We start from the raw sequence: 24261 nt of genomic DNA on the forward strand, positions 1-24261 counted from the left end.
CTTTCCCGCCAAGATGAAGGCAGGTCCCGGATCTTTTTCTGTCTACATGTGCAGGGCTTCCTCCATCATGCCATGCTCAGTCTTTTAGTATTACTACCATTGCTACAAACAGTATTCTCTGACATGTTTTCCTTTACCAACATTTAGCTCATGATTTCATTGTCTTTTTATCTGCTTAAACTTTCATTTTCCTAATAATTCTCTGTTTACTAAGTTTTGTTTAGACTTCCATTAGCTGCTCCCACTCTTAATTGATATTGTATTAATGTGGTACTAGATGAAGTCAGAGGGGATCCCCCACATCCCATTGCCTCCAAAACTCCATTGTTCTTACAAAAAAGTCATTCACACATGACACTAGATTTCACTAGCAGGAGGAACCTTGCTTGGCTAACAACATTAGCCATTCATAACCTCATTCCTGGGGATCTTAACTGCCTGTTTTCAATAAACATTTATTAAGCACCTACCACTGTGCTAAAAACCCTGTCACATTTGCTTCCTATCAGGTTTTCAAGTTAGCAGTGTTAGTTGAGGTTGGGGAGTGGGGTGTCAGTATGTTGGATGGTTTTATCTTTTAACAGTTCAGTTAGATACAGTAAGGTAAATTAAATACAGATCAGGAATGTAAATTGATAATCCAGAAATCTGATAATTATTTGGAAAAGTGTTAAGTTCTTTGGTGAAAGAAACTCCAAAGACATTTAAAGATGAAGCAGTAACCAATGAGTTTTCATCCTACTCGAAAATTCTGTTTTTGTATTGGAAATGAGAGTAATCTGAAGACACAAGGCTTAGTTCGCTAGTCTGTATTTCAGGTTCCTTTACATGTTGCAGATTTGAGGGGGCTGTTTTTCATTTCAGCATTCTTGAGAATCTTTCAAATACATGGCAGAAAACTAACAACTAATATTTTTGTCTTATTTCAGTGAACAATGTGGGAATGTCGTATGAGTATCCAGAATACTTCCTGGATATTCCAGACCTGGATAATGTAAGCTATTTTTAAAACATCTCTAAAAACAAATATTTTAAAATCTCTCTTGTGGTAGGACAGACACAGTAAAGGTAGCATTAACATGGAAGAAATGGTTTCCTTGAAGTGGTTATGATTTTCCCTTAAGTAAGAACTATGTAAACATGTCAATGAAAGAACTGCTTATTTTAACTCTCAGGAGTGTTTCAGAGCATTTTGCACAGTGTGCATATGATTTTTCAGGTTAAGGTAACTCTTGTAATATCTGTCTTGAAGTTGAATGGACTCTCTGAAGTCAGTGATTCTCAAAGGGGGAAGAGTTAAACTGCCAGGCCCAAGGACGTGTTCCAGTCTCCTGACTCTCACCTGGGCATCCTCACGTCACAAAATCACATGGTGTCATGAATAGAAATGTCAGAGAAACATGATTGTAGTTGTGTACTTTAATTTGAATGAGAGCATGACAGTAGAAAAGGGGCCTCAGAGGCCATCAAAACCAGCCTCTCCCTCCTGAGGTCCAGGGACTTTTGTTGAGTTAATTAATGGTACATAGTTTTCTCTCTTAAGTGAACAAAACCCAAAACAAAAACAAAACCCAGTACTTCGCATGGCGCTTTTCTCAGATGACTGATGAAATCGACTCCGCCATGTGATTAGAAACTGTACTGGCTGTGACATTACCCCATGGGAGAGTCCACTGCAGCAGTGAGTTCATTGGGACCTTTGTTCCACCTCTCCTTACCTCACTTTCCTTAGCTTTCTCTAAATAGGCATAATAATACTTGTTCTGCTGACTTGCCATGCAAGGGGTTGTGAGATAAACCCTTGGTAAGCCATGAGATACTGCAGAAATGTGAGTTCTTAGGACACTTTATTTTTATTCTTACTCATTTATGCCCTCATTTTAACAACTTCATTCTCAGGGCAAATTTCAGGACGTCTTTTCCACCTTCAATAGATTTATAATGTCAATAGTTACTTCTAAATGAACTACTTGGAAATAAATGTCTCTTTTTTTTTTTTTCACAGACTATCAATAAATTGATAAACATTAACATCTTCTCTGTTTGTAAGGTAAGTGGCTTCTTTCTTAATACATGTTTTCAATTTAAGTTCTGTTTCAAAACAGTGAGAGATCTGAGCTTGTTCATGACGACGCATTATCACTGACAGGCAGATAAACCATGTCCCATGTAGCCTGCCCTCAGAAATTTTGGCTTCCTGCTGCCCTGTTGAGACGTGGTAAGAGAATGCTAGTTAATTTTCATATTAGTTCAAGTTATCTATACTCAGGAAGGCAGATCTGCAAGAAACATGCTAGAGGGCATGCCAGTGCAAAAGAAAAGAAATCGTTTGGGTTATTCGTATCTTAACCCAAAGGAACCTGTAACCAAGGGCCTAACTGATGTTAGTAATGCTTGGGTGTGAAGGCCAAAGAGATCCCCACTCTGGACTAAGGCCTTGGAACTGGGGGAGCTACAGAGTCCACAGAGGAGGTCAGTCACTGGGCTCCCTCACGTGCAGGGCTAGTGAGGCCTGTGCTACATGTTCATGGTTATTCATTTGGCAAATAAAGAGGTGTCTGTGTAGGGCAGGGGACTAGTCCCCACGGACACAGAAGTGGGTTGCTTCCTTGCCCTCAGAGAGCTTACTACCACAGGTCATTGAGAATGCCCGTAAGACCTCATGAAATTGGCATCATGGGAGAGAGCCTGGTTCCAAATTCATACAAACTCTAGGCCTTCGACGATCTGTGAGGGTGTCTGCAGGTCGACACTCCACTAAGACATAGGGGAAGCCTCTGAAAGTTTAGGGGTTCCTCTGCCTGAAAGATTCCTCATTTGGGCCTCACAGGCTGATGTGTCTCCCTGAAACTGGCTAGGTTGGCTCTCATGTCAGCAGACTCCAGAGCCTGTGCTCTACCACCCTGGGCTTGGAGATCTTGAGGCTCCTGCCACACCAGGAGGCCTTATTGGAGGAGGACTTGGGGGGAGGAAAAAAGGCAAATAGTAGAAAGTGCCGTGGTCCACGAAGGTAATGAAATCATGACACCTGATTTAAACAAAGGTCTGCCGCACATAGTCTGTGGAGTCAGACTGTTCTCAAGCCCTGGCCCCATGGCTAGTGTAGGAAAGGAGGGTGTGCCCACAGCTCTCTTCTGCTGGCCACTGAATAAATTATCTGATACCTGGGAATCTGGGCTCGGGAGCCTGGGATCTCTCGATCGCCCCCTTTCTGTGAAATCTGATGCTGGACCTGCAGATGCTGTGGAAACAAATAGCAGTGTCTGCAGCTTGCCACAGGGGACTGACGCCAGAAAGCTGCAGACCAGTCAGCCAGCTTTGTGGCCTCCACAGCCCATGTAGATACTCTTGGGGCTTGTTCTTTGAGGGTTTTACAGTCAGAAACCTGTGTAGTTGTGCAGCCACTAGATGAGAGGTAGATGCTGTTATTATCCCTGTTTTCTGTTGGGGAGACAGAAGCAAACAGGTGAAATGACTTGCCCTGGCTCACACAGCTACTAAGTGTGTAAGGCAGGATTTGAACTTGGGTCTTCCTGACTCCAGGCCCCGTTCTTTATCCATTGTGCTCCCTAGCTGCCTCTGATAGTTCCACCAAAGTGTCCTTGGTCCTCACACCTGACTCTCTCTTCCATCCCCATGCCTTTGCTCAGGCTGCCCCTCATGCCAAGAATGCCCTTCCTCTTCAGCTCTGACTCCCAGAATCCCTTGCTTCCTCCGCGACTCAGTGCCACACCCCGCTTCTACATGAAGTCTTCCCTCGTTGCCACCCCCTCTTCCGCCCCCAGCTGCTGCTGGTGCCTCCTCCCCCAACAACCTTGTATTGATTTTGTAGAGTCCTCTGTACATGTGGACACATTTCCTCCCCTAGGAAAATGTAAGTTCCTTGAGGACAGGGGTCATTTCATATTTGTCTTTGCATTTCCAGGGCTTAGCACAGAAAGCTCCCAGGAAATCCTTTTTCATTTGTTCATTTGTATCTCCACTGCTTGGCACAGAGCTTATGCACAGTAAGCTCCTAATCCTTTTTCTTTCATTCATTCATTCATTCATTCATTCATTCATTCATTCATTCATTCATTCATATCTCCAGTACTTGACATACAGTAAGAGCTTAATAAATGCTTGTTGGTTGATTGACTAGGTGATTGAACAGGTTAGTGATTGTCACCCCTGGATGTGCTATTGGGTGGGGCCAGACCTCTCAGCCATGAAGGAGGGTCTGGTGGCCAGGGCTTGTTCTGTGGTCAGATGAGAGAACTGGAGGGCAGCACTCAGTGCCATGGTGGGGCAGGGGCAGGGACCCTGGAACAGAGCAGGTGGTGCCTGTACCCACACAGGGACCAGAGCAGCGACATGGACTGTCCAGTTCTTCAGGACTGAGTGATCGTACTGGGCACATGATTATATTTTAGGGGAGACTTTAGTGTAGTCTTGAACATACAAAGATTTGAAGCATGTAGCTTATCCTCCTACCAGAAAAAGTACTGGGTATCAAATGGACAGGATCCATCTTCTTTAAATCCTTATACTGTGGGCAGGCAGCTCCTGCAAAGACTGCTTTTGAGAAACTAATTCTATGTTCCCATCTTTTCCCTAGCGGCCTTGCAGAGTTTATGTTGCAGTTCTTGTACTGATGAAATATGTGTTTACTGAGGGTGCTCTCAGTTTGGCAGAAGGCGTGGAATGTGCCATCAGAGCACCAGCAGAGGGAGCCCTTTGGTAATCCACCATGAGAGACTTGGACTGGTCAGGGAGGAAGGGCCTTCTGCCCAGCACTTGGCTCCTAGATGTTTCAGAGAACTGCAGATCAGGCTCTGTCCCTTTTGTGGCTTTAAGGTGATTCCCATAGGAAACAAGTAAATGACAATATCATATTATTTTTTTCTAAAGAGATGTTTTTTGCATATGATACTGCCTTTTTAATTCATTTTGAAATCAGCCATTAATCCTCTGATATACCAGGATGTGCATTTTGGAATCACTGGGGACATGTTTAGCCTTGAAAGATCAGGGTCGTCATGTCAACTGCTGTATACTTAATTAGGTCGATGATGGGTGGTCCAAATCCTTAGGAAGAAGGGTTCATGTGGGAACAAAAATATGGTAGAACCTCATTGGAAAAATTAGGGGATTGCCCATAAATCTGAGAGATGCTGACACTTTTGGGAAAGCATGCTATTTGGGGAAAAAAAAAAAACTTAAACAGCAACACCTTGAAAGATCTTTGTGTCTGAGATGGCTTAAGTTTTAGGAAAAAAATTGATTGTGCCATTCTATGTTACCGCTTCAGAGTAATGTCTATTTTGGTAATGCCATATATGGCTTATTTTTGTATCTACTCAGAATTTTCAAATTTGGGGCTCCAAAACGATACTGCATGAAGAGTGATCTATAATGGGTACACACATACACATGCATGTATGCGTGCACACACATATATGTCAGGCGTCAGCGTAGTATGCTAAAGCAGAGCCCTTGGCGTGAGGACGTGAGGCACCAGTCTCATTTTACCGTGCTCTGGCTCCGTACTGCAGGGTGACTATGGGCAGGCCCCTTAACCTCTGAGCCTCAGCTTCCTTATCTATAAAATGAGGAATTGATTATTGCACTTGATTATCAGGGTGGTTTCACAGAGCCTTTTGTAAACCTAAAGCAGTTTATACACATGATTCGTTAGAATAAACTGTAAATGTGAGTGATTTTTAGTATTGCACATTAGTAGTAAGCCTCATGGTCCTGGAGGGCAGAGAATGGAGTATCTTCCTGCGCTTTGCAGAGAGCTCCTGAGGGGCTGCAGGGACACCAGGGTGCATGTGCTGTTCTGGCACCCCCACTGGTTCTGCTCGTCTTTCTTAATTTCGAGGTGGGGTCGGTGTGGGGGTGTGGAAGGGTGGGGAATGGTGAAAGCTATGCCCAGAAACACCTATGTTGGAAAAACAAAAGCCATCCAAAACCAGATTTTAAGTAAATAATTAACGTGTTGTTTTTCTCCTTTGAAAAATGGGTTTCTTTTCTATGTACGATAAACTGGGATTTCACTACAGGAGGTCTATGACAATGCTAGTAGGCTCTCTTAAGGAAATAGAAGCTGGGACATGAAAAACATTCTCTGTTTCCTAGAGTGTAGGGGAAAATCTTCCATCTTGAATGACGTGGGGCAGGGTCTTTGGGGGAGGCACAAAGAATTATAATAGCTACCCAGGGAACACAAAGAAGCACTTGGCTGTTCACCCGCGGATCTCAAAGCACCTCATCAACTTGATCTACTTAAGCCTTCTACCCCCTGTGCAGTAAGTGTGATGCTGGTCTCACAGATGTGATTCTAAGAATTTCTAATCACACTGTGCTCCCAGTAACACAGAGCTCAAATTATACAGCTTTCCAAAGGTAACGTGCCTTGGTTGCTGTGGTGTGATTTCCAGGAGAGCTGCTGCCTCATTACTTGCCAAACACACACTGTAACACCCTTATTACCTGGTTGATTTCAGATCACTATTACAATGGAATTTAAAAAATCATTTTGTAATGAATCCACTTGCCACGTGGTTAACAGCATTTAATTCTAAGAAACTCTTGACTTCAAAATGGTACAACTCTCTTCTTACCTGTTCGAATTGGGGCAATGTTAGACTTCCTGTTTACTTGGAGAGAGTGGGATAGTGCCCAGTTGCCCTAAACTTGTATGCCCAGGAAGTCTGGGGTGTGATGCACCTCATTCAGGCTGTTGGCAAAGTGCTTTGCAGAGAAATGTTAAGACAGCATGGTAGACCCATACAAGTCATCCGTATCGCCCCACTTTGCTAACATAGAGATTCTGGTTTGTACACAGTGGGCCACCTGCTTTGAACTGGCTGTCACATCTGTGTAAAGCTCTAACTTTGAGTGAACTCAATGATTAGGGACAAAAGAGAAGTAATTGCTTCATATCAGTGTATTTTTAACTGAATATCTCCACAAACATGAGGAAAGAATTGCTGCTGTTAGACCTCCTCATCTTTCTGTGAAGGCAAGGAATCACAGCATTTCTGTTGAAAGGAAACCTCAACAGCCATCTAACCCAATGCACATCTAAAGCATAATTTCCTGAGAGCACAGCCGAGAAGTGGTCATCCATCCTTTCTTTGAAGGCTCCCAGTGTGGTGGGGAACTTGCAGCTTCTGAACATAAGGCCATTTTTCCTTCTATCCCAAATCTGTCTCATTGCAACCTGTTAGTCCTACTGCCTAGTCTTCCCTGTAATTTTACTTGTAAAGGTAATTTCTTAAACTCAGGCATAAGACTGACTTTACATTTATTACATTTTCTTAGATTTGACCCAATTTCTTAGCTTTTGATGACAATCTTTTTAGCTTCTGATTCTGTCATTTAGTATCTTAGTCTGCCAGCTTTGAGTCTTCTGCAAATTGAATAAAGATGCCTGCCAGTGATGGCTTTATCTAAATCATTGATAAAAAAAATAACCACACAGGGTCAGTCAGATCCCTGTGGCACTGCAGTGGAGACCCCACTTCCAAATTGTCACAGAAGCATGTCAGGCAGTCCAGAAGCATTTCTGAAGTGCCCACAAAAGCCAGACAGTGTGCAGAGTACAAAGAAAGGCAGAAGACAGCCCCTTCTCTCAAGGAGTTCACAGTCTAATGTGGGAGACAACATGGAAAAAGCTGTATACAGACAAATCACATGTGGGATAAACTGGGGCTAATTGGTGGAGGAAGGATACTGGATACTAAAGTTAAGGAGGATTGAGAAAGCTTCTTGTACGTGGTGGAATTTGAGCTGGGACTCAAAGGAAGCTGGGGCGTCCAGCAGGCAGAGAGGAAGAAAGAGAGAATTCCAGGCATGAAGGGCAGCCAGGGAAAATGAACAGTTGAGAGATGGGTGGTCTTTGGTGAGGAACAGCCATACGGCTGTTGTCGCCAGATTTCAGAGTCTGGAGGTGAGGGAGGCATAAGAAGACTGGAAAAGTAGGAGAGGGCCGCACTAGGAAGGGCTCTGATCACCAAAGAGAGGATTTTATGTTTGATCCTGGGGGAGGGAGTCACTGGAGTGGCTCCAGTGGCATCCAGTCCACCTCGTTCCATTTTTTCCACAAAAAAATAGCATGAGATACTTTGCTAAATGGTTTTATTTTTTAAAATTCGATTTTATGTTCAGATTTTCATTCTTTCACCTCTCCCTCCTCTCCACCATTGACAAAGCAAGAAAAATAAAATCCATTACCAACATACAGAGTCAAACAAAACAAATTCCTATATTGACCACATAAAAAAAAAATCTACCTCACTCTATACTCTTGAATCCATTACCTCCCTGTCTGGAAGTGGGAAAGGAGAAAGTGAGGCTGGTGACTCTGCACAGCCCTCCCTCACTGAAGTCCAGTTCACTTGCAAGTCATGGCATCACCCTCCTGATGTCATGGACCTCATCAAGGACAAAGGACAGACAGCAACGACAGTGACATCTGGAGGTGGGCTAACATGTCTCAGCCTTAGTCCTCTGGAATTCTGATTAGTCGTGTTGACCAGTGGTCTTGAGTTTTTCATTTTTATCATTCCTCAATTGATGGGCACTCCCCTAGTCTCTAAAACTTTGCCACCACCACCAAAAAAAAAAAAAAAAGGATTTCCTTTGTACATATGAACTCTTTTCCTCTTTTTTTGATCCCTTTGGGGTATAGACCTAGCAGCAATATTGCTAAATCAAAGCTAAGTCAAGCTATACAGTTAAATAGCATTTTGGACATCGTTATAAATTGCTTTCCAGAATGGCTGGAGCAGATCACACTTCCAGCCCCAATACATTAATGCACTTGTTTTACAACAGCCCTGCCAACAATTACCAAATGCTCTTATGAGATGTAGGTAAACTGTTCCTGTGGTTGTTCCCCTGATCTACCAGTTTGGTAACTCTGTCAGAAAAGAAAATAAGCTTGGTCTGCTCTCATTCTTGATGACGCCATGCTGGTATTCTGCGTTCACTTCTTTTCTGCACTGTTCATTGCCTGTCTCTTTAGTAATATATTTTAGAACTTTACAAGGCATCAAAGTCAAGCTTGCTAGTTTGTGGTTTGCAGATTCCTTTCTCTTTCATTTTTTGAGAATTTTGATAACATTTGTCTTTCTCCCGTCCTGTAGCACCTCCCCCATTCTTCACGATCTTTCAGATGTCACTGAAAGTGGTTCAGCATTCTCCTTTGCCATTTTTTTCATTACACAAGGAGATAAGTTATCTGAGCCAGCTAACTCAATTTCACCAAGGAGGACTAAGCATTCTCTTACCATTTCCTTATTTATCTTATGTCTCTACTTCCTTTTATCCATTCTCTTTGGCAAAGAGAATAGAAACAGAGCTCTTCAACCAGACTGTGCGTAGCTTTGGCAGCAGACAGAGCTTGTGTCTGACAGATGCCTCATGTGATTGCTTCTTGGTCATATACCCAAAAGAATTCTAAATTGGATTGAATCAGATTTTCCTTGGATCTGGCTTATGTATCACCATTTCATTCAGGTCAATAGTATGCCTCTTGTTAAGCAATCAGTAAACATTTATTAAGCATATACTGTATACAAGGCACCGTTATACAGATATAGAAATGAGGCTGTTGGATTGGACATTCCTGCCCAGTTTTGGACAATCTTGCCTTTAAGAAGCTTATATTCTGATGGGGGTGGGGGGAAGGCAGTGTGTAACTCAGGGCAAGTGGCCAGGGGGAGAGTTTTGATCTTGGCAGTAACAGAGATTATAAGTGACTCCCCAGGGCAGTCAATTGTCATCCTTGATATTATGGAGGATTTGGGGCCACATATAGGTTGGACTGAATGGAGTATTAGCCATGATGTGGTCTGATCCCTTTCTGTTATAAATAAGATGTTTGTGATAACTTAATTAAAATGACTTACACTACAGCTTTATGGTAAAGAGACTATAATGTAATGTGGCCCTAGTGAATCCATTATGTTGATGTTGAATGGGCAAGAAAAAAAAGTTGGTTTTTTTTTTTAATAGAGATAGAACATGATAGAAATGGGGATTAGGACTTTTGAACAGCTTAAGATTGTAATAATAGCCATCTCTTTCATCATTCGTATGCAGTTGTATCCCATACAGTGTTGTCTTGACTAGTCTTATTTTGCAGTAATGTTGTCTTCACCCACTAATAGTACAGGAGCTTGTTCTGCCCAGAACTTTGTTTGGACAGAACTCTTTTGTGTCTGTCTGAAAGCCTTTAGAGCTTACTTTGTCTCCTTGCAGCAGCATTGTGAGAAAAATGGCAGAGATATTAGCATTCCTTCTTACAGATGAGGCCAGCAAAGCCTATAGAGGTGTGGTAAGTGACATACCAGTAATCAGAGGACATAGATTTGGAGCTGAAGAGACCTCTGAGGTCCCGTTTTCAGACTCTCATTTTACAGAGGCAGAAACTTGGACCCGGAGAGCGTTAAGTGACTTGCCTGAGGTTCCATTGTTCTCCCAGTGGCTGAGCGAGGCTTGGAAGTCCTGTCCTCTGCCTCGTAGTTGAGCATTCTGGTCCCTGCCATGTGCTGCCCTCCCACCCTGATAGGGGTTGGAGCTGGCTCCCAAACCTGGGTCTTCTGGTTCTCATAGCCTGAGTGTCGTCCTTGACTTCTCTCTCTCTCGCCCACCCATAGCCAATCTTGTGCCAAATCTTGTTGATTTTTCCTTGAAACCATTCTTCCTATACATCTCTCTCTCTTCTGACACTGCACACCAGGTCCTGGTGCAGGCCCTCATTGGTTCATGCCTAGGCTGCTGCTGCTGGTTGGTTTCCTTGCTCAAAATCTCTTCTCACTCCCCCTCATTTTCCCCTAGCTATCAAATTAATCTTCCTGAAGTACAGGTTTGAGCATGTTAACCCCCTACTTATTAAACTTCAATGATTCCTTCTCATTCCCACAATCAAATATAAAATCCTGTCTTGGCATTCAAAGTCCTTCACAACCTACTGCCCTCCACCTCCCCACTGCCCCATCTTCTTACCCCTCACACCCACATGCCCCTTCTTCCATCTACTGTTACTGGCCTCCTTGCTGTTTCTTGCACCTGACCCTCCGTCATCTCCTGACTGAGCATTTTTGCTGGCTGTCCCCCTTCCCTGAATGCCCCTCCTCTTCATCTACTAGGTCTTTCAAGTGCCTTCTAAAGTCCCCCTTCTCAAACAGCCTTTCCCAGCCTTCTTTGTAATGCTGGTGCCAGCTTGTTTGTGCAGTTGTTTTCATTTTGTCCCCCCATTAGGCTGTGAGTTCCCCAAGAACAGTGACAGCCTTTGCTTTGTATCCCTCGCACTTAGCATAGCATCTGGCACATAGTGGGCACTTAATGCTTCTTGCCTTGACATCTGACCTCCATGGCCTTCTCTTCCTTGTTCCACTACAGCACAGAGCCTCGTGAGCAAAGACAAGTCATGTAAAAAGTAGGAAGTGAGTTTCGTAAGAACATGTAGCTGTCTGCGCAACCTTTCTTAGGAATTTTGATGTTTTGATTATTTTTAGCATTGGACTATCAAGGAAAAGTAAATTTAGGATTGGAATCTTGAGTGTGAAGGCAATGAACGATAAGGAAGAAAAGTCTGTTTTTCACTTGATGGTTCTTTGCCAATAAATTAACCGTCGTTGAGCATTTTGCTTCAGTCTTGGAAAGTCCAAGAAGAGAAGCTCTTAAGCTCGAGCCAGCTCACTGGCTCCCAGAGGCGTCCTTTGCTTACCAATGGCGGGCCGTTAGCAGACCATAGCTATTATCATTGGGTTTATTAGCATTTGGTCTTTGATCATGTTTCTTATTGGTAATGTTAGAACTTCCTTGCATGCAGGGCTCTACCATTTACAAAGTGCCAACTTTGTCTGGGGTCCACAAACTTGGATTTTTTCCTATTTTGATAACTATTTCAGTCCTTTCTAATCACAGGTATTTTATTGTATGCATTTTAAAACATTGTTCTGAGCAGGGATCTGTGGATTTCTCCAGAGGGGTCCTGGATACCATGCTGTAGTGTGTAATAATAAAACACTATGATCCACTCTGTGAGTTGTTAGTCAAATTTTTAAAAAAATCATTATTAAAAATCATCTCTTCTGAGCCTTAGGAGACAGTTTGGTGAGTTTCTGTAGTAAAGACTGTTCCAATAGTGGTGGGCAGTGTGGAATGGTGACTAAATTGAATAAATTCTCTTTGCAGTAGTAGTGGATAAGAGCTGGGAGGACCTAGGTTCAGGTCCTACATCCACTGACCCTAGGCAAGGCATTTAACCTCTCTTTGCTCTCACTGCTTCTCTAAGGCTGTAAATTGCTGAGAAGGAGCTGATTCCTCACCAAAGAGTTCCCTGTCCCATACCAAACCACAGGTCAGTCCCCCGTCCTTCCTGGTGGCTGACTTTCTAGAGGTGAGCCACTCCACAGTGAGCTTGGCCTTTTCTCAGGACAATTTAAATTTTTTTTTTTTTTGCTTTTAGGAGGGCAATTGGGGTTAAGTGACTTGCCCAAGGTCATATGGCTAGTTTTTGTGTTAAGTGTCTGAGGTCGGATCTGAACTCAGGTTCTCCTGACTCCAGGGCTGGTGCTCTACTCACTGTGCCACCTAGCCACCCCAATAATTTAATTTTTAAAATATTTATTCTGAGGGCCTGACATGGGCAAAGCACCAAGGATGAGAGATCACGTAATCTGTGATGGTGAGGAACCCACAGGATGTACCTTCTCTCCCCCCTCCCCCAAATAAAATAGATGCCATCATTGGTCTTTGCAGCTTTCTCAGAGTTCCCAGAGCATGCACTGATGATAAGACCTCCATGTTGTGAGGAGGCTGTGGGGAGGGTGCACTCCTTAGCAAATGGAGTCTAGCCCTCTCTCATGGCAGGGATGTTATCATAGGTGTGCTGAGTGCCAGCACGCCAGGCCCTCCCCACTCAAGGCATCCCTGTGGTGTCTGTGCGTAGCTGATCATTATTTAGGAAGTCCTTCAAAACCACAAATTTGAATTTTGGTATTAATAGGGTAGCTCTTACGGATTTATAACCATTTAGTTGTTCTTTTGCTTCGTACAGCCACAGTTTTCTTTCTTTCTGGCCAGAACAATAAGAAGGTAAATTTCAGATGATTTAAGGTAATCTTAAGACAAATGTTGCTTTTTGAGGTAGTTTTATAAAAGTGGCCAGTGCCATAAAATAAAGGCATTTGAAAGTCTCTGGAGATGAGGAAGTTTCAGCAACATGAGGAGGCAGTATGTCTGCCTGTGGTAGCATGTGCCCTTTTATAAAAAGAAAGTTTACTAAGTGTCCTTTTCATCAGAAATCCCATCTCATTTCAGTCTCTTGATCTCCATTAGATTTCAGGTGAGGCTAATTTTATCTTTTCTCACTGACAGAATTCCCAATGTTATCGGCAGTAATTTCATCTGATTCCTCTTTATGCACTCTCGACACAGCCAAACGCTATGTAATATATAGAAATAAGTGGCCATGGGGAGAGGCTTTTTGATTCCCTTCAGTTTGGGGGGGTGGCTCTTCTCCCCTCTTGTCCATTGCTTGTATCGTCAGTCATCACAGATGCTTTGTTTTCCCTCTTTTTGCAGATGACACAGTTGGTGCTGCCCGGCATGCTGGAAAGGTGAGTCATGAGCTCACACACAAATGCTCTATCGACAGAGTTCAGTATTATTTATAGGGGAGAATCCTTTCTTTGAAAAATTCATTATGGTGACTAATCAAGCTCGCCTCCATTTTAACTGATGGAGTGATGCTGAGGTGAGTCACGGCCATGGCGGGTGACTCATCAGCTGGTGGAAGCCTTTTCCACTTGCTTCCCTTTTTGTTCCCCCTCTCCAGGGCTATGGTGGCTCCTTTAGACCCGAATTAAAGAGCCTGAGTCATCCCCACTAACTCAATAGCCTGCTTTTCTGAGGGGGTGGTTAGGGTTCCTGGGATGTTCCTGGGAAGAACCTTTTTAAAGCTGCACATTCCTCTCCATTTGTAACCCAGATCACTAGAGTTTGGTTAGCCAAGACACAGTCTTCTGTTTTGGAATTCTGGCGAGGAGAATGGGTGTATGTTACACACAGGTATAGCGTGGAACATTCAGGCAGTTGGAGCCAACGTGGTAAGGAAAGGAACCTGAAACCGTGTACTGGCCTCACCTTGGTGTTGGATCCCACTCTAAGGGCTTTGCTCTTTTGGGAATTATATGATGCGGTCTTAGTGTTTATAACATCATACACTGTAAGAACAGCATTGTGGTGCCTCAGGAGAAGTTCCCTTTTCCTTTCTTGAGAACACCTGCATCCCAAGTCACCACAGGTAACCTTGCATAATTGGTGAGGCTGTAATACCCTAAGGTGACTTGGTAAGTCATTGATTGTAGCATATGTTGGCCGGCATTGCTCTGCACGTGGGATGAGGCTAGGGCCTCTCCCTCAGGCAGGAAACAAGTTAGTATCGTGGACTTTGGAATCAGCAGAAGACAAGGACTTCATTTCTAAGTCTCCCTCAGAGACGAGACATACATTGCTCAAAAGCTCTAGTCAGAGAAAGATAGCATCCATCATGGAGGCCATGTGATGAGTAGGAAGACTAGACTGTCTTAGAATACTAGGTGAAGAAGGCAAGCTTCAGGAAAGAAAAGAATCAGTCTTCGTGTACAGCTAGAGATTTTTGTTTCAGCTTGGACAAGACAGAGAGACAGGTCAAAGGCAAAGGTTAGGCTCTCAGATGCCCAAAGTCAAAAAGACCCAGGTGGGGTCAGTCAGCACAGGATGGCTGGCAGCCCAGAGGCCACATGGGTAAGGGCCTTTCTTACCTGGGAGCCCTGTGGAGAGGCTGTTACCCCAAAGACCTTAATTAGACAAGATCAGGGGCCCATGAACTTGTTTTAAAAATATTTTAGCAATTGTATTTCAATATAATTGGTTTCCTTGGTAAGTCTCTTTGTTATTTTATTTCTTTAACTATATTCAGAGAAGAGGTCCCTAGGCTTCAGTCGATGGCTAAAGAGGCCCATGGCACAAATAGATTTTAGCTTCACATTCTTTGATCACAGTGTGATCTATGGCCTAAAAGCAGTGCCACCCCAGTCTCCCTCATATTAGAAACTTGAGTTTGTCTGTTTAATGTCTCTGGGGTAAACATAATCCCTACCTTAAACAATACTGAGTCACTGGAAAACTTAGGTGTTTTCATAGAAGATGCTGTGGTCCTGAGAGGGAAGGGGCTCCCTTGTCTCTAGCTTCACCATTTCTCATCATCATCTGAGATTTACCCCTTCAATCTCAGCTCCTCTTTGGGCTTTGGCAACAGAAGCCCACACATTGGACAGCCCCTGTCTCTCGGGGATCTGGGATCTGGGTGTGGAAACACCTACTTAACACACCACAGACAAACTCACAAACAGATCAGAGGTTTTGAAGAGTAATTTTACTAAGAAGCCTAGGTTAAGCAACAGAGAAAGCCTCACACTTTGTGTGAGCTGGGTGGGCTTAGAAGCAAGGATGAGCTTTCCGAAGGACAGCTTCCTAAATTGGCTCAAATGTTGGTGGAAGTTGTTCCCAGCAGCATTTCGAGAGCCGATGGTTCAGTTACCTCTTTGACTCAATCTAGCACAAAGCCATTGTAGGCTTCTGGGCTGAGAAGCAAGAGGAATGAAAAGGAGATTTGTGGGAGAGCCCGACGACTGTAGTAGGTAGGCCAGGCCAGGCCAGATCAGATTTGCTGCAGTCATTGCTAAGGATGAATGAGGAATAATAGGAATAATAGTATAGACAATAAATGCAGTGCTTTGGGTTAAGAGGAAAGTGTGACCACACATTTTCCCTTCCACTCTCACTTGCTGGGGCAGAGTACTGTTTCCTGTCACCCTGCCCCCCAATGTCTAAAGCATCCCTTGGAACCTTTGCTTATGTACCCTAACTAAGCCCTTTCCAGCTTGCCCTGTGCCCTGCCCATAAATGGCATCCTTGATTTTGTTGAAGCTCCGGGAGTGGGTGACCCCACGGAGTAAGAGGCAAACTCCCTTAGAAATTGTCTTTGTTCTTCTCTGCTGGCCACTCAGTTCTGGCTCTGAGATAACAGAACGTCCAGTCCTCCAGAACAGTAGCCTTGAGACATCTGATCGCTGAACCAATATCTGTGCAGTGGGATGGTGGGGTTATTGCTGCAGAAGTAGAAAGTGCATAATTACATGATAGAGGAAGCTTGAGCTTCCCACTTCCCTGGAATTGTAAACATTGTGGACAGCTGGAGCCAGGAGGTGGTTGCCATAGCAACTTGGGAAAAGCTAAAAATAGCCTGTTTTCTCCTCTCTTGCTTAAGGTGGCATGATGACATGTTGTGGGGTGGTGGGGCAGGCGATTCTTTCTCATCTGCTAAATGTTTGCAAACTTTCATCGACAAAGCACTGTTTGTGCAGAATGAGGATTTGGATGCTGAGCTCTCATTATGTGGCTGACCCTGGAGTTCTCGGATTCTCCTCATGACTCGGTGCCTGCATTTGTGATACGTGTCTGAGACCTCGGCAGGGGGTGTTGGAGGAACCTGTCGAAATCAATTTCCATATCCTGCTTCCACTCAATAACGTAATGCTTCCTGAAAGCACACATATGTGCCCCACGCTCAAGAACCGAGACATGCCGCATCGTGGCAGAGTCCTTCCAGCACCTGCTCCTTCCTGTCACTGGTTTCCTTTCAGTCTCCACATTGTGCTGTTCTGTCACTGTTATTTCCCCACTTGGAAACCTTTGGTAACTCTCTATTGCTGATACAATAAACCATGTAGCCTGCAGTTGTAGCCTTATTAACCTACAGTTAAGACTGAACCCTCAGGCTCCAGCCTACATTTCCAGTCCTATCTCACAATACCTCTCCTTCACCTAACCATCTGTTGCAGACAAGTTGGCCATGCGTGGCCCCCACTCCCTCCTCAGTTCTCCAGTTCAGCTTACATGATGGCATTTAGAGAACCTTTCCTTATTTCCCCACCTCCAAATATTCTCTCCCTCTGATATTTTCCCAGAGCACATTGGGTATCTCATTTGTTACTCTCACCTTTGACCTTCTGTAGTGTTTATCTCTGTGCATGGTGCATCTTCCTCACCCCGGTAGACTGTGAGCTCTTTCCTGGCTGGCAGTGGGCCATTTTTTGGCTCTCATGTCCCTAGCTCAGTAGACATTAGTAGGTTTGCTTTGTACATACTGTACTTAATGTGAGTTCTCTCTTCTACAATACAGACCATGACTCATCCTTGCCCTTCTTACCCACATCCTATAATAAATCCTGCACAAAGGGTTTGCCCAATGGCTTAGGGGCCTCTTGATAGTATACGGGTGAGGATGCCTGGCCATCTGTTACTTCTTCTCGGTACAGAATCAGCCCCCTCCTTTTCTGGTTGTCCCTCTCTGTGGTCCCTTTTACGCTGCTTTTTGCAGATACTTTTCCATGGTTAGTATACAATAGAAGCCTGTTTACGCATCATATATCTTTCTGTTGCCCTTTGAACAGGCAGCAGTTTTGATTCCTCCGAGAATGAAACAAATTGTGATTTGTAGCCACACAACATCACCCGAAAAGTATTGGTCTTGGAAAAATGGGAGAGTTTCAGGAAAAAGCTTGGGGATCATTGAATGTGTTGCTCAACTTCCCAAATACAATTGAAAGTTCCCCCCATTCAATTCTGGGCTCATTTTATTTTTCCATCTGTCATGGATGTCTAAGATCCCAGTACCGATGGACTACCTCTATGGGCTGTCCTTCCAGCGCGTCTCATAGTTGGAATAATAGGCATTCTTGATCCTCATGGTTTTCTATATGGATAGACTTTGCTCTTGCATGATGATGAATCTCATTTGGAGCCTTGGCAGCAGTCCAAGGATTGATGCATTCAGCACAATGTCACCCCAAAACAGTAGCAGCATCTGGCTCATTTCACAGTCTATAGGCTATACCTCTAACATTTGGCATCCTTGCTGTGGTCAACGCTCTTGTGCAGCACACATCTCTCCCACTTTGAGCTGTCATTAATATTACTAGGCCCATGACTGGCTCTTATCTCAGTTGCTGGGTCAGAGAATCATTTATGATCCTAACATGGACTAGATAACCCCTGAGGTAGGTGCTTAGCGCTTTAAATCGATGATGCCGCTAGTGTGGGAGATGCTTTGTTGCAGGAGTGTTTTAGAGGCTGTATTTTGCTGTACCAAAGCTAGCCACCCAGCACCGGGAGATCTTATGTTCTTTCAAGCCCTTCTGTGACAAAGGAGATCATCCAACTGTACACTATTGTTTTAAAGATCCTTTTGACTCCCTTCTAATTTGTAGCAAGGGTACCATTTATATTAATTCTCAAAGATTTTGTTGAGATGAGACACTGAGCTTCTGGGTCAGTTACTAATTAATAACCTCAAAGTTCCTTTGTGGTTTTTTGTAATAATAACATCCATGATTTTGTTCCCTCAATTGCTGGGTGCCTTCCTGTCTTTCAGACATGTTGAGGATTTCTTTCTTTCTTTTTTTTTGCTTTTTGGAGGGCAATTGGTTTTAAGTAACTTGCCCAAGGTTACACAGCTAGGTTTTGTTTGTTTGTGTGTGTGTGTGTGTGTGTGTGTTAAGTGTCTGAGGCCGCATCCGAACTCAAGTCCTCCTGACTCCAGGGCCAGCACTCTACTCACTTCGGCCACCTAGCCGCCCTGATGATTTATTTATTTATTTATTAAGCAATTGGGGTTAAGTAACTTGCTCAAGGTTACAGGGCCAGTTATTTCTGGGTGTGGTGCTGAGTATCTGAGCCCGGATTTGATCCAGGTCATCCCGACACTGGAGCCGGTGCTCTTACTCGCTGAGCCACCTGGCCACCCCTAAGCAATTGGGGTTAAGTAACTTGTTCAAGGTTACACGGCCAGGTGTTTCTGGGTGGGTGCTAAGTGTCTGAGCCCAGGATTCGATCTCCAGGTCAGTCTGACACTGGAGCCAGTGCTCTTACTCGCTGTGCTACCTGGCCGCCCTGAGGATTTATTTCTTAATCCCCTGGAAAGTGTTAGAAGATCCTTGAGGGCAGATTTGCTTTCACTTTTGTCTTTGTAGCCTCAGTGCTTAGCATAGTGCTAAAGTAAAATTAAGTAAAATTGACATTTAGTTAGTTATTTTGGGCCAGTTTTCTGTTTTTATTTTCTTTAGTGCTTTTCCAACTATGTAATGGAGAACATTAGGGACTATGCTATTACCATCTAAATGTCCTAGTTCCATTGTCATTGATGGAGAAAACAGGAAAAGAGGTCTAATCTCTGCCCTCAAGGAGCTTCTAATTTAGTAGGGGGTGATGAGACATGCCTGTAGATTACTGTTAGGTAAGTTAGAAAATGATGGATTATGCACAGGAGAGGCAAACAGGCTAGCATGAGAGGCCCAGGCAGACATAGGAACACTGGGTGGAAGTAACAGAGAGTGTATTTCAGCTCAGCAGAGGGAAGACAGCCTGGCAATTAGAGCTCTGCAGAAGCAGTGTGCTTTCTGGGGGTGAGTATTCCTTTTCCTACCTTTTCCCATCTGGAGATTTCCCCCAGCAGAGACTGGATAACCTCTTGTTGAGGATGTGTTAGGGTCTGTTTTTGTTCCAGTATGGGCTGTACAGGATTGATTCTGAGATCCTTTGCGATGCAGACTTTCTGTGATTCAGAGAAGACTTCATAGAAGAATCATCCCCTGAACTGGGCCTCGAGGGGATTGGGAGGATGTTTGTTGGCAGAGGTGGGGAGAAGTCTGTTCTGGGCAGGGGCATGGGGATGTCAGGGAGGGAAAGTAGATGTGCAAAGGTATGGAGGTGTCATGAGATTAAGGAACAAGAAGCAGTCCAGTTTGGGAAAGGGTTGGAAAGAAAATGAGGATTTTCAAGTACCTTGAATTCCAGGATAAGAAGAGTGTAATTTGGTAGGCAATGGGGAGCCATTGATGGTTTTTGAGCAGGGGAGTGATGTGGTCACAGGAGCACATAGAAAGATGACTTTAGTAGTATGTGAAAAATAAGGCTGATATTGGAAGGGGAACCAGGTGTTCTTCCAGATGGTATTTATTGATCTCCCCTTATTTTTTCCCCACTAGGATGTGACTTAGTAATGAGAGTCCTCAAGAGCCAGCAGGGACCATTTCGTTTTTGTCTGTCCAGTTCCTTTTCCCTAAGTGCTTAACAGTTATTGAGCTGAATTGAAGAGAATTGAATTGGAGATCAGTTATAAGAGTAGCAGTAACAGTACCACTGCGCCTTTGTGGACCACTTTTTAGTTTACAAAAGGCTTTCCGATATTTTATTGGATCTTGATACAGTACCTATAAGATATATGTAATTCAGGCCTCATTTCCATACTGTGACATTTAAAAAATTGAGAAACATAATTTCTGGGTAATTAATCACTTTATTGATAATGCTAGCATATTGCCAATAAAATGGGTCAGTGACACTCTCGAATGCCAAAGATGAATGATGATGTTGGGCTCACAGTTTATATGCCCTTAGAAGAGTGGTGTTCTTGAGGGTGGCAATCAGCTCTGATTGGTTAACAACTAATGAGAGAGAATGAATATTACAGTGAGAGATAGACCTATTCTAAAGAGGGGCTGAGGGATATAACTTGGATTATGCCATTTAATTCTAAGTTGTCCAGCCTTGGGCAATCTAATCAAAGAATTTATTCTCACCAAAACCTGTGTAGAGCGCAGTGGGCTTCCCTACTTGGGTGGGGTCTGAACAAGATTGAAGAGAAAGCTAATTCAATCTCATTATCAGCAATGTCCTTCAAAGACTGAACAACCTACAGGCTTCTGAAAAAAAATCCTGGTCTTAATTCAATAATTGATTATTAATATGAGAGAGATACAATCATTTTTCTCATTACCCATTACCACAGCTGTGGTTCCAGAGAGATCATAACTTAGGGTGATAAATTTTAGATAGCTTTGAGGGAAAATAGGGATTATAAGCAGTAGAGGCAAGAAGGGAGTATGGTGCCAGCATGAAGGAGTTCATGCCAAGGCATGATGTGTGAAGAAAAGCCAGAAGGTCAGTGTGGCTGGAGCCTGTGGTGTGGAAGAGGAGAAAGGCAGCAGTTTGGCTGGTTTTAGTGTCCTGCAAGCTCAGGTTGAGTCAACAGTGTGAGAGGCAGCTCAAAAAGATGTGGTGCAGTCATTTTAGTCAGTGCCTGACCCTTTGTGGCCCTGTTTGGGATTACCTTGGCAAAGATACCAGAATGGCTGTCCATTTCCTTCTCCAGCTCAACACATGAAGAAACTGAGGCAAGCAGGGTGAAGTGACTTCTCTGGGGTTACACAGCTAGTAAGGGTTTGAGGCCAGATTCGTGCTTGAGTCTTCCTTGCTCCAGGCCTGGCCTTCTAACCATTGTGCCACCTAGCTGCCCCCAAAAGCTGATGGCATCTTAAATTTCCCTAAGAGAGGCGAGACTAGAAAATGCCCTCCAGGTTTCATCCCCATAGAAGCTATTCCAAATCTACTCCTTCTTCCTCCCCTCTCTGAGGAGGATTTTACCTCTTATTTACTGAAAGACCATACATTGTGAGCTCCTGTTCTCTTTATTTCAAGATCCCTTCATATCATCTCCCCACTCTCCCCTGCTTTCCCCTCTTTCCTTAGGACAGCCCATCTGCACATGTGCTTGCACCCTACTGTCTTCATCGGCAGAATGCAGGCTCTATTGTCTCCCCCTCTCAAATAAATCTTCAACCTGTACTTAGCAACTGGTTCCTTCCCTACTGCCTTCAGACATGCCCCAAGTCTCCTCCATCCTTAAAAAACCTTCACTAGATATTTTTACTTTATTCAACTAACATTTAAATGAACAAGTTTACTGATAGTTCAATCGGATGCTACATTTTAAAGGGATAAACAATTAGATACCTGATAATATTGAGTGCAATATAAAATCTCACAAGATAAGCATTTAATCTATAAGCCGTATCTTTTCCCCTTTATCTGCCCTATATCTCTTTCCCTTTTCTCAGCCAAGCTCCCTAAGAGTTCTACACTTAGAGTCTCTGTCTTCCTCCCATTCACTTTCTTCTTAACCCTTTGTGATCTGCCTCCCAACCTTATCGTTCTACTGAAACTGCTTTGTCCAGTGACATCATCTCTTAATTGCTGTGACCTTTTCTCAGACTTAATCCTTCTTGACCCATGTGCTGCTTTTGACATTGTTGACCTGCCTTTCTTCTGGGCTGCTCTTGCCTCGGTGGGTTTTCCTTCCCTGACTCTCCTGGTTCTCCTCCTCCCCATCCTGTTCCTCCTTAGTCTCTTTTTTGCTGTCTACTCATCCCCTCAGTGTGGTTGTATCCCCTGGCTTCCCTTCTGGCCCTCTTTTGTCTTTCCATTCTCTCTTGGTGCTTTCATCAGTTTCCAAGGGTTCAGCTCTCATCTCCAGAAACATGATTCTTATCTCTCTATTTAGACCCAGTTTGTCCCCTGAGCTTCAGTCCCATATCACCAGTTGCCTCCTGGACATTTCTAACTGAATTTTCCTGAGACATCTCAATTTCAGCAGTCTAAAACTGAGCTCATTATTTTTCCCTTTGTATCCTCCCTTCTTCCCAACTTCTTTTTCTTTCAAGGCACCACCCTCCTTGCAGTCCTAACCTGGGCATTTTCTGGATTCCTCACTCCCCCCCTCCCCCATCCTTGTTGCCCAGTCTTGCCATCTCAGCTCTCACATCTCTCACCTATGATCCCCCCCTTCTCCTCTCATAGTCATCACTTCTTAGTGAGATGATTGCAGCAAACTCCTAATCAGATTCTGGGCCTTGAGTCTCCTCCATTTCAGTCTCTCCTCCACACTGCTACCAGAGTGAGTTTCTGTAAGCTCTGACCTGACCATGGCACCTTCCTATCCAGCCAAGTTCAGTGGCTTCCTATTGCCTCGAGGACCAAATATAAGCTCCTCGGTTTAGTTTTTAAAATCTTCCACAATCTGGTCTCCCAATCTTTATAGCCCCAGTGGACAGTCTCCCTCCCACTGCCCTCTGATCCAACCAAACTAACCTTCTCTCTGCTACATCTCCTATCTCAGTGTCTTTGCACTGTTCAGCACCCGTGCCTGGAATACACTCACTCCTTAGCTCTCTTTTATGGAATTCCTTTCTTCCTTTAAAATGCAGCTCAGGCATCATCTTCTGATAAAGCCTTTTCTGATCCCTCAGTTGTTTGGTGTATATTTGGAATTTGTTAACTTTATATTTATGCTCTTCACACACTCATTTGTTATTGAGTGTAACTTTTTCTCTCCCTTATTAATAAACTTCCTGTAAATAGGTAGCATTGCATTCTTTGTACTGATAGCCCCATTCTTTAGCCTAGTCCTAGTGCCTGGTACATAGTAGGTGCTTTAATTTTTCTTGATTGCTGGTTTGATATGAATCATAGGGTTTTTTTAATTGGAAAGAATATTAATTAAAGATCAGGTCATCCTACCTCCTTATTTTATATATGAGGAAACTGAGGGCCGGGGGAGAGAGGGTTAATGACTCATCTAGGATTCCAAGGTAAGGGAACCTCCTTGTAGAGTTGAGATTTGAACCCAGGTCTCCTGATGCCCAAATTCAGTGCTCTTCCTCTTACAATGCAGATACTATATAACAGCAAAATACCTGGAAGAGAGCAAAAGCCTGGTCTCCTCTCAGTGATAAATAAAGGGACACCGTCTCAACTTAATTTTGCTTTAGCATGAAGACTTCCTTCCAAAGAGGGGAATCACCAAGTAATAAAGATACAGTGGGTGCCATAATTTACCAGGAAGACTGACTGACTTTGCATTTTAGATCATGGGAGGGCAGGCTCCTAGGCCAGCCACGGGCTTGGAAATTATAAAGACATATTTTCTGGTAAAGATGTTGCTTTATCCCTGGTTGCCATTTCAGCTTTTCTATCACAGTATTTTAGAGGTAGCAGGATTCACTTATTTATTGTCCTGTGAGAGACACGGTGGAATTGTGGTTGTTCCCAGTTAAGCAATCTGAGCAATAAAGACTGTTGCATCACAGAATATTAAATGGCTAATTTTTGTGGACACATAAATGGACTAGGGAGTAGGTGTGTTATGAACTGGGGAAGTGGATGCAGCAGACACTTGATTGTGGCCCAGTTGTGGTCCCAAAAGTCTTACCTTCTCTTTCCAAGCCCCAGGAGAATGGAACTTGTTCTCGTGTTGTCCTGGGTGTGTGGTTAAGCACAGCCTTTTTTTTTTTTTTCCTTCCTTGCTTGATATATAACAGG

General features: G+C 43.7%; 1 protein-coding gene across 1 annotated transcript in view; it reads left to right on the forward strand.

Moving 5' to 3' along the window:
• The window catches only part of HSD17B12 (hydroxysteroid 17-beta dehydrogenase 12), a 159499-nt gene that overhangs the window by 114405 nt on the left and 20833 nt on the right, over positions 1-24261 (forward strand). Inside the window, exons 5-7 of the mRNA XM_069091458.1 lie at positions 930-994; positions 2006-2050; positions 13585-13619. Coding sequence (XP_068947559.1) covers positions 930-994; positions 2006-2050; positions 13585-13619 — 145 coding nt within the window. The remainder of the gene's footprint in view (positions 1-929; positions 995-2005; positions 2051-13584; positions 13620-24261) is intronic.

Source organism: Petaurus breviceps, unplaced genomic scaffold (genome assembly GCF_028583685.1).
Source record: "Petaurus breviceps papuanus isolate PSGF00001 unplaced genomic scaffold, PetGlider_PUasm1.0 188, whole genome shotgun sequence".
In the NCBI taxonomy this organism is placed as follows: Eukaryota; Metazoa; Chordata; class Mammalia; order Diprotodontia; family Petauridae; genus Petaurus; species Petaurus breviceps.